Source organism: Phyllobates terribilis, unplaced genomic scaffold (genome assembly GCF_046119375.1).
Source record: "Phyllobates terribilis strain yellow unplaced genomic scaffold, ASM4611937v1 Scaffold_9__5_contigs__length_417890890, whole genome shotgun sequence".
NCBI classification, from domain to species: Eukaryota; Metazoa; Chordata; class Amphibia; order Anura; family Dendrobatidae; genus Phyllobates; species Phyllobates terribilis.
In genome coordinates this window covers 377171374-377183206 of record NW_027362769.1, presented here as the reverse complement: position 1 = coordinate 377183206, position 11833 = coordinate 377171374, and the positions used below count along the sequence as shown (strand labels likewise).

At 42.6% G+C, this 11833-nt stretch overlaps 1 protein-coding gene across 3 annotated transcripts in view; it reads right to left on the bottom strand.

Moving 5' to 3' along the window:
• Nucleotides 1–548: 548 nt before the first annotated feature.
• The window catches only part of SSTR5 (somatostatin receptor 5), a 34131-nt gene continuing 22846 nt past the window's right edge, over nt 549–11833 (bottom strand). For 2 of the 3 annotated variants that reach the window (XM_073648436.1, XM_073648435.1), the window contains exon 2: nt 549–2119. In XM_073648436.1, the coding sequence (XP_073504537.1) occupies nt 962–2071 (1110 nt within the window). In that variant the 5' untranslated portion in view covers nt 2072–2119 and the 3' untranslated portion in view covers nt 549–961. Of the gene's footprint in view, nt 2120–2319; nt 2389–11833 lie in introns of those variants that run through there. The other variant, XR_012250767.1, reaches the window with a different exon arrangement.

Here is an 11833-nt window from a genome sequence, read left to right as displayed (position 1 = left end):
TTTAATTTTAAAGGCAACCATGTAATCCCTTTTTCCACCAGTGGTGGCACTGTAGAAAAATTGAACACCTGCTACCAGGTTCCTCTGCCGATCACAGCTGATTATTGAGGGTTCCATCTACAGGACAACCTGTTAGAGATCCTTCTAACAAAAAAGGATTGTAAAAAGTAGAGGGGCATCTGATATAATCCATACATTGGTCGTAATTGCAAAAGAAGGTCTTAGTCCAGGAGAAATGTGGTCCAAAATAATGATGGGGACCAGGGAGGTTTCCAATGAACAACTGGGAGGGGAGGAATAGGTAAAAAAAAGCACAAATAGGCACAATAATCTCCATTCTTCTTAGAGGAGAAATATGATTCTGAAGGCCCGAGGGGAACCTGATATAGAATAAGAATAATGGGAGCGTTCAATATCTCATATCCCATCCATCTTTGTGCATTACCTGTCCCTCTGGCAAGAATAGTGATTAAGTTCCGGCAAGAATCTGCCATTCATAGCACACATTAGTATGGAAATGCGACGTGTGTTTACATTACAATACTCCATTCACTTCACGGGTGTTTTAATCTGACCATGAACCAGAATCGTTGTTTCACAGCTGTAATTGCAAACAGAAAATAAGTTCACGTGAAAAGACTATCAAATGGGTTTCAATGATCCTCTCGGTATATTGTTCTAGGGTTTGAGTGGAGGAAGGGTTCGAGAAGAATAATGCATAGGATGAGAGAGAGAAACGTCATTGTCGACTGGTGGAACCAGACATGACATTTATATAAATACCGCAGTCAACGTTCCTCTAAATGTTCCTCCAGTTATGGATAAAAAACACATTCATCTTTAGATAGATTCAAAGAAGAATTCCCTTAGGTTCAGAATTTTCATTTCCAATCCAAATCTCTTTGCCGTAAGTGCTCGGTGCCTATTTACATTCCTCGCGAAGGCTGAAGGCTCTGGTGTCTCAGACTTTACTTGTTTGCATGTGCCCGTTAAATTCAGAGTTCCTTGACGTGAGCATGGTCTCCTGGATTCGACTGCTCTTTTCTTGCCTATTTTCGGTGAGATCGGCATCCTTGATACCATTGCTTTTGCGAAGGCAGAGAACTTTCTGAAAGCTCTGCTTGAAATTGTCCGACAAGAAGCCATAGAGGATTGGGTTGGCGCAACTGTTGGCGTAGGACAAGACGACCACAAAGAAATACACGCCAACGTATGCCGGTTCCTCCGGGACAATAAATGTTAAGTTGACTATGTTCAATATGTAGAAGGGAAGCCAACAAAACACAAAAACAGCCACTATGATGACCACCATTCTCGTGACTTTACGTTCTGATCTTCGACGCCTGGTGGATCCCACTCGAAGACCAGAAGACTTTACCTTAATGACGATTAAAAGGTAGCAGAGGCAAATCACCAGTAGAGGTCCAAAGAAACCCAACACAGAGGTGTAAATAATGAATGCAGCAGACCAAACATTCACGGGCTCAGGCCAGTTGATGTTGCACGTGTGGAAGTCCTGTTGGACATCAGAAAAGATGACAACTGGGAGGACTACCAGAAAAGAAACAGTCCACACAGTGGCGCTAATTAGTTTTGCCACTCGAGGTCTTCTCCACTTTGTTGACTTTATTGGATGGACTACTGCCAAATAGCGGTCAATGCTCATAACCGTAAGGCAGAATATACTGGTGAACTGGTTTATACCATCCACTGTCAACACCAGCCTGCAAAGAAAAGTTCCAAAGGGCCAATAAGAGATGGCATTTTGGGTGGCAAGGAAGGGCAGACCTAGCATAAAAAGAACATCTGCCACTGCCAAGTTCAGAATGTAGATGTTGGTGACAGTCTTCATCTTGGCATAACGTAAGACAACATAGATGACAAGTGTATTCCCACTGAGTCCAATGGCACAAACCAACAAATAAATAAAAGGGATGAGGACGGAGCTCATTCTTGACATCGAGACCTCAATCCCTGTTTCATTACAAGTCACATTCTTGCATATTGTTATGTTAAGTTCCTTCACTCCTGGCTCTAGGAGAGAAGCCATTGGAAGAGATATTGGGTCCATGGGTACGGTATTATGATCTCCTTCAAAAGAATGGAAGCAGGAACATCACTGAAAAACAAAGAAAATAAATGTGACTGATTAAAAATGATGGATGAGGAAGTCAAAACCAAAAATTAAACAGAGCTAAACTGACCTCATTGTAAATGAACTCAAAGGACACTAATGTAATTTTACTGCTCCTATGTACAATACACAGTGGGTGCGGAGAGTATTCAGACCCCTTTAAATTTTTCACTCTTCGTTTCATTGCAGCCATTTGGTAAATTCTAAAAAGTTCATTTTTTTCTCATTAAAGTGCACTCTGTACTCCATCTTGACTGAAAAAAAACAGATATGTAGAAATTTTTGTAAATTTATTAAAAAAGAAAAACTGAAATATCACATGGTCATAAGTATTCAGACCCTTTGCTCAGACACTCTTATTTAAGTCACATGCTGTCCATTTCCTTGTGATCCTCCTTGAGATGGTTCTACTCCTTCATTGGAGTCCAGCTGTGTTTAATTAAGCTGATAGGACTTGATTTGGAAAGGCAAACACCTGTCTATATAAGACCTCACAGCTCACAGTGCATGTCACACCAAATGAGAATCATGAGCTCAAAGGAACTGCCCAAGGAGCTCAGAGACAGAATTGTGGCAAGGCACAGATCTGGTCACGGTTACAAAAGAATTTCTGCATTACTCAAGGTTTCTAGGAGCACAGTGGCCTCCATAATCCTTAAATGGAAGAAGTTTGAGACCACCAGAAGTCTTCCTAGACCTGGCCATCCAGCCAAACTGAGCAATCATGGGAGAAGAGCGTTGGTGACAGAGATGCAGTAGGGAGATGGGAGAAAGTTCCACAAAGTCAACTATCACTGCAGCCCTCCACAAGTCGGGCATTTATGGCAGAGTGGCCCTACGGAAGCCTCTCCTCAGTGCAAGACATATGAAAGCCCGCATATAGTTTGCTCAAAAACACATGAAGGACTCACAGACTATGAGAAATTAGATTCTCTGGTCTGATGAGACGAAGATAGAACTTTTTGGTGACAATTCTAAGTGGTATGTGTGCAGAAAACCAGGCACCTGCCCAATACAATCCCAACAGTGAAACATGGTGGTGGCAGCATCATGCTATGGGGGTGTTTTTCACCTGCACGGACAGGACGACTGGTTGCAATTGAAGGAAACATGAATGCGGCCAAGTACAGAGATATCCTGGATGAAAACCTCTTCCAGAGTTCCCTGGACCTCAGACTTGGCCGAAGGTTCACCTTCCAACAAGACAATGACCCTAAGCACACAGCTAAGATAACAAAGGAGTGGCTTCAGAACAACTCTGTGATCATTCTTAACTGGCCCAGCCAGAGCCCTGACCTAAACCCAATTGAGCATCTCTAGAAACACCTGAAAATGGCTGTCCACCAACGTTCACCATCCAACCTGACGGAACTGGAGAGGATCTGCAAGGAAGAATGGCAGAGGATCCCCAAATCCAGGGGTGAAAAACTTGTTGCCTCATTCCCAAGAAGACTCATGGCTGTACTAGCTGAAAAGGGGGCTTCTACTCAATACTGAGCAAAGGGTCTGAATACTTATGACCATGTGATATTTCAGTTTTTCTTTTTTAATAAATTTGCAAAAATGTCTACATTTCTGTTTTTTTTTTCAGTCAAGATGGGGTGCAGAGTGTACTTTAATGAGAAAAAAAATGAACTTTTTAGAATTTACCAAATGGCTGCAATGAAACAAAGAGTGAAAAATATAACGGGGTCTGAATACTTTCCATACCCACTATATAACTACTATAATACTGCCCCCTATGTACAAAAATATAACTACTATAATACTGCCCCCTATGTACAAGAATATAACTACTATAATACTGCCCCCTATGTACAAGAATATAACTACTATTATACTGCCCCCTATTTACAAGAATATAACTACTATAATACTGCTCCTATGTACAAGAATATAATTACTATAATACTGCTCCTATGTACAAGAATATAACTACTATAATACTGCCCCCTATGTACAAGAATATAACTACTATAATACTGTCCCTATATACAAGAATATAACTACTATAATACTGCCCCCATGTACAAGAATATAACTACTATAATACTGCCCCCTATGTACAAGAATATAACTACTATAATACTGCCCCCTATGTGCAAGAATATAACTACTATAATACTGCTCCTATGTGCAAGAATATAACTACTATAATACTGCTCCATAAGTATCAGAATATAACTACTATAATACTGCTCCTATGTACAAGAATATAACTACTATAATACTGCCCCCTATGTACAAGAATATAACTACTATAATACTGCTCCTATGTACAAGAATATAATTACTATAATACTGCTCCTATGTACAAGAATATAAGTACTATAATACTGCCCCCTATGTACAAGAATATAACTACTATAATACTGTCCCTATATACAAGAATATAACTACTATAATACTGCCCCCCATGTACAAGAATATAACTACTATAATACTGCCCCCTATGTACAAGAATATAGCTACTATAATACTGCCCCCTATGTACAAGAATATAACTACTATAATACTGCTCCTATGTGCAAGAATATAACTACTATAATACTGCTGCATAAGTATCAGAATATAACTACTATAATACTGCTCCTATGTACAAGAATATAACTACTATAATACTGCCCCCTATGTACAAGAATATAACTACTATAATACTGCTCCTATGTACAGGAATATAACTACTATAATATTGCTCCTATGTACAAGAATATAACTACTATAATACTGCCCCTATATACAAGAATATAACTACTATAATACTGCCCCTATGTACAAGAATATAACTACTATAATACTGCCCCCTATGTACAAGAATATAACTACTCTAATACTGCCCCCTATGTACAATAATATATCTACTATAATACTGCCCCCTATGTACAAGAATATAACTACCATAATACTGCCCATATGTACAAGAATATAACTACCATAATACTGCCCCCTATGTACAAGAATATAACTACTATAATACTGCCCCTATGTACAAGAATATAACTACTATAATAATGCTCCCTATGTACAAGAATATAACTACTATAATACTGCCCCTATGTACAAGAATATAACTACTATAATACTGCTCCTATGTACAAGAATATAACTACTATAATACTGGTCCTATGTACAGGAATATAACTACTATAATACTGCTCCTATGTACAAGAATATAACTACTATAATACTGCTCCTATGTACAAGAATATAACTACTATAATACTGCTCCTATGTACAAGAAGAGAACTACTATAATACTGCCCCCTATATACAAGAATATAACTACTATAATACTGCCCCCTATGTACAAGAATATAACTACTATAATACTTCTCCTATGTACAAGAATATAACTACTATAATACTGCCCCTATGTACAAGAATATAACTTCTATAATATTGCCCCTATGTACAAGAATATAACTACTATAATACTGCTCCCTATGTACAAGAATATAACTACTATAATACTGCTCCTATGTACAAGAATATAACTACTATAATACTGCTCCTATGTACAAGAATATAATTACTATAATACTGCCCCCTATGTACAAGAATATAACTACTATAATACTGCTCCCTATGTACAAGAATATAACTACTATACTACACGTCTGAGCAGAGAATGTGAACCTTATACACTAATATTGTAATAATTGGGGTAAATCCTGGTTGACTTTTATATTTTTCTTATATAAAGCAGGTTCCTAATTCTCTATACATGCTGTAAAGACAATGAACATCTGCTCGCTGAATCCTCCTCCTCTCAGCATTATCTCCAGTACACTGCAGACACCAGCTGTGAAGACGTTGGGTCACAGGGGAGAATTCAGCATTATTTACTGTAAAATGTTTAAAAATGATACAAAAATTCCCAGTAAATATTCCTGTGGTTGTATCACTGTCTGTAGAGTGGCCCTATAAATGTAATGCCCTGGGCAGCTGCCTTCTCCTCCTACCCTTCATCCCAAATCTGCACATTAGTTTCCACCGGATACAATGCAACAAAAGGACATATTTAACCCACATGTTAATCAGCTGAAAATTGCTTATTTGGCAACGTTTCATGGCAGAGAGTCAATGACATGTAAGGGCTTCCCGATTGCGTTGCTTTGATGGATACAACATGAATGGACAATTACATCGGAGACCATTTCCACTCATTGTAGGACTGTTCCACTTCCTTTGTTTTCTATTATTTAGGTCAATGGTAAATTTTGGTATCACCTGGGTCTGTGGTATACTCAAATATTGACCATTTCAGGACCATGGACCTTCTTGGCCAAGGCTTGGGCAGATCATCTTTCTAGGCTAAAAGAGAACTGGTTGATCTCACTTTTTCCTTGGGCCAAGAGAAGTGACCACCCAACTAGTGCCATAGTTTGGTGATTTGAGAGGGGTGTTAATATTTAACCCTTGAACTGCCCTGACTTTTTTTTTCTTGCCCTTGACTTCATTGATGTTCAACCCAACCTCATCTTCGAAGGAAGATTGTCTTCTCCTACAGGTTCTCATCTCATGAACAAAACGGAGCGCCGTTCACCAATGACGTAAATTCCACCGGCTTCTCTCTGTATCGATGGCCGGCTGTCACGTTCCTTTGGGCTTGTGTCAGCAAGTTGCTTACTTTCAAGAGAGACTTCAAATCAATAAGAAGCCGGGAAAGCGTAGACAATAAGTCTTCGTGGGACTGAATATAGGAAACTGTCCTGAATCCAAGGTTGGACATATCATAGAGCCTGCCCAAGAGGCAGCTATGGACTCATTGAGTAGAAGGACCTTTCCACCATGTTACCAATCTTGGGGGCCGAGGCAAAGGACATACATTGGGGTCCAAAGTTTTAATAAAATAGTCACTACAAGGCCACTCCAGATCTATGTTGGTCCCAAGAGCCAGTTTTAGGGTTTTGCACACTAGGACAGTGCCCCAAACCCCCACAGGGGCAGTAACTGAAAGAGGAAAAGTCCCACCACCTATTACAGTATTAAGTGAGCTCTTTGAGGGAGTATAATGTGCATATTACATTTTAGGCACTGCATGGCAATATTATGTAGGCTGTATATGGCAGGTTTTTTTTAAACACTGTAGGGCGGTATTATTAATTGGATGTATAGGATAGTATTATCTTACCATTATGTACCACTAGATGGTGGCCCGATTCGAACGCATCGGGTATTCTAGAATAGGTATGCGGCCGACGGGGTGCAATTAGCAGAGCGGCGTTTAAATTTGGCGCCCAAATCGCTCATTGGTCGCGTTAGGCAACCGCGACCAATCAGCAGAGCGTTGTTTAAATTTTGCGCCAATACTGCTGATTGATCTCGGCCAGCGACCGCGATCAATCAGCAGAGCGTTGTTTAAATTTGGCGCCAATCTCGCTGATTGGACGTGTCTGGCGTCCGCGACCAATCAGCAGAGCGTTGTTTAAATTTGGCGCCAAGCTCGCTGATTGGTCACGGCTGGCGTCCGCGACCAATTAGCACAGCAGTGTTTAAATGTGGCGGCAAGATCGGTGATTGGTCGCGGACGCTATTTAAATGTGGCGCCCAAATCGGTGACTGGTCGCGGGCAGCGGCCGCGACCAATCAGCAGAGCGGTGTTTAACTTTAGCGCCAAGATCACTGATTGGTCGCGTGCGGAGAGCGCGACCAATCAGCGAATCGCATTGGTGAGGAGCGGGGAGCGGAATCGTATTAGTGAGGACCGGGGAGCGCCGCTGCCTGTGCGGATACTTCCGCTGCGAGAACCCGGGACATGAGCGGGCGCTCGCAGCAGAAGTATCCCGACCCGCAGCGCCGCTCCCCGGTCCTCCCTTCACACCCTAGCCGCTGATGTCCCCACAGTATCCGCATGGTGTTACAAAGGTCCGGACATTTGTGTTAAAAATCGCTGATTGGTCGCTGGCGCTGCCCGCGACCAATCACCGATTTGGGCGCCAAATTTAAATATTGGCCGCGACCAATCACCGATCTTGACTCCACATTTAAACACCGCTGTGCTGATTGGTCGCTGACGCTGGGCGCGACCAATCACCGATTTTGGCGCCACATTTAAATAGCATCCACGACCAATCAGTACAGCGGTGTTTAAATGTGGAGCCAAGATCGGTGATTGGTCGCGGCCGATATTTAAATTTGGCGCCCAAATCGGTGATTGGTCGCGGGCAGCGCCCGCGACCAATCAGCGATTTTTAACACAAATGTCCGGACCTTTGTAACACCATGCGGATACTGTGGGGACATCAGCGGCTAGGGAGTGAAGGGAGGACCGGGGAGCGGCGCTGCGGGTCCGGATACTTCTACTGCGAGCGCCCGCTCATGTCCCGGGTTCTCGCAGCGGAAGTATCAGCACAGGCAGCGCCGCTGACATCCATGCGGCAAGGGTGTGAAGGGAGGACGGGGGAGCGGCGCTGACATCCAATTGGTCGCGGCCGCTATTTAAATGTGCCGCACAAATCGGTGATTGGTCGCGGTCTTGGCCCGCGACTAATCACTGATCTTGCGGCTAAAGTTAACCACTACTGTGCTGATTGGTCACGGCCGATATTTAAATTTGGCGCCCAAATCGGTGATTGGTCGCGGGCAGCGTCCGCGACCAATCAGCACAGCGGTATTTAACTTTTGCGCTAAGATTAGTGATTGGTCGGGTCCGAAGACCGCGACCAATCATCGAATCGTCTTGGTGAGGACCGGGGAGCGCCGCTGCCTGTGCGGCAACTTCCGCTGCGAGAACCCGGGACATGAGCGGGCGCTCGCAACAGAAGTATCCCGACCCGCAGCGCCGCTCCCTGGTCCTCCCTTCCGCATGGATGTCAGCGACGCCGGCGGTCCTTCTGCTGCTACCGGCCGGGACATGAGCGCCTCGCGCCGCTCATCTCCCGGCTGCATCTCCGTCCCGCAGATGGGTCCGGCGGTCGGGGTCCTTCTGCTGTTACTGGCCGGGAGATGAGCGCCTCGCGGCGCTCATCTCCCGGCTGCAACGCCGCTGAGCTCCGTCCCGCAGATGAGCCGCTAACGGCCGCCATCTTTTTTCTGAAATCAAGCGGCGCTGATTGGCCGCTGCCGGACCAATGAGCGACGCGGGATTTCCTGGACAGACAGACAGACAGATAGACAGACAGATAGACAGACAGACGGGATAAGACAATTATATAGTAGATAATTCTTTGAGCTTTATAAGGCAGTATCATACAGCGGTATTATGAGGTCTGTGTATGGCAGTTCTATCTTGCCACTATGTAGCGATATAATGTGTGCTGTATAGGGTAGTATTATCTTACCACTTTATACCAGTATTCTGTGGATTTTATAAGGCAGTATTATCTTAGCACTATAAGCCAGTATTATTTAGGCAGTATGTAGCAGTTTTATCTGGACACTCTATCGCGGATATTATGTGTATAGAGTAGTATTACTTTACTACAAAATAATAGTGTTCTTTGGACTTTATAAGCATTATTATTTTATCACTATACAGACAGCAGTATTATGAGGGCTGTATACTGCTGATTTATCTAGACACTTTATGGCGGTATTATGTGTGCTGTATGGAGTAGTATTACCTTACCACTACATAATAGTGTTCTTCTTTATAAGCAGTATTATTTTGTCACTATACAGCTAGCAGTATTATGTGGGCTGTATACAGCTGATTTATCTAGACACTATATTGCGGTACTATGTAGGGTGTATATGGCAGTTTATGTACACAATATATAGTAGTATTATGTGGGCTGTATATGGCAATTTATCTACACACTATATGGCTGTATTAAGTGGGCTGTATATGGCAGTTTTATCCAGACTCTATATGGCGGTATTCTATGGGCTGTATGTGAAAGTTTATCTAGACACTATATGGCAGTATTATGTGGGCTGTGTATGGCAGTTTATCTAGACACTATATGGTGGTATTATGTGGGCTGTATATGGCAGTTTATCTAGACACTATATGGCGGTATTATGTGGGCTGTGTATGGCAGTTTATCTAGACACTATATGGTGGTATTATGTGGGCTGTATATGCCAGTTTATCTAGACACTATATGGCGGTATTATGTGGGCTGCATATGGAAGTTTATCTAGACACTATATGGCAGTATTATATGGGCTTTATATGGTGGCATTATCTAGGCACAATAGGCCAGTATTCTATCGACTTTTTACGTTAGTAATGTTTCGGCACTACATGGCAGCATTATGAGTGCTGTATATGGCAGTACTGAACAGGCAGTATTATGTAGGCTTAAACTTTGAGACAAGATGTCCTAAAGTATAAAGCGGAGAGGAACCTATTTTTTTTTTTATCAAGGGCCCAATTTCCTATAAAATCAGCCCTGGCAGGGAGCGGTGCTGGCGCCAGTCCTGACTACAGTCCCGGAATAGTCCCTGCTCTCCTCCCTGTCATTTACATTCCTCTCTCACAATTCCAGTCCTGTTCTTTTATCTTATTCATCAAGTGACAGCTCAGAAAGGACGTATTCAATAGGAAAAAAAGAGAGAGAAAAAAGACGACTAAAATTAGATTCGCAGAAGTAATTCTGGTAAGTGAGTGCACTTTTCAAGGAATTGTCCATCTAGCCATGAAGTGTAATGAGGATGCCGGAGAGCCTATAAATATTAGTGGGGAGAGCTTTCAAATGGAATAATTGCAAAGCAGTAATATTCTCTAATGTAAAAGCATGCTTCACCGCACTCCGCCAGCAAGGGATCAAAGAGCGAGCGGTCACCGGGGACAATGGCAGACGGGACCGAGCAGGGACAGGCGGGATATTGGGACATCGGACTTTATAGGTCTCCTGTCTGCACAGGTACATACAATGCTCCACTCTGCTGCAGCCTCACTATGTAGAGCAGCCCCCCCAAATCACTGGACCTCTGGATTATCACCATCCTATGCAGTCAAATTAACCATTTCATCGTTCCTTTTGTCCATGGTGTATATAGACCAGCTCTGGTGCTCCTTACTGTCATTATTTTGTGGCTTCACCCCATTGGTTTACTAACATTACATTTACCATTATGGGTAAAGTACAGTACAGGGATAATGCACACAGTGATGTCACAGTACAGGGATAATACACATAGTGATGTCACAGTACAGGGATATTACACACAGTGATGTCACAGTACAGGGATAATACACATAGTGATGTCACAGTACAGGGATATTACACACAGTGATGTCACAGTACAGGGATAATACGCACAGTGATGTCACAGTACAGGGATAATACGCACAGTGATGTCACAGTACAGGGATAATACACACAGTGATGTCACAGTACAGGGATAATACACACAGTGATGTCACAGTACAGGGATAATACACACAGTGATGTCACAGTACAGGGAAAATACACACAGTGATGTCACAGTACAGGGATAATACACACAGTGATGTCACAGTACAGGGATAATAAACACAGTGATGTCACAGTACAGGGATAATATACACACAGTGATGTCACAGTACAGGGATAATACACACAGTGATGTCACAGTACAGACATAATACACACATTGATGTCACAGTACAGGGATAATACACATAGTGATGTCACAGTACAGGGATAATACGCACAGTGATGTCACAGTACAGGGATAATATACACACAGTGATGTCACAGTACAGGGATAATACACACAGTGATGTCACAGTACAGACATAATACACACAGTGATGTCACAGTACAG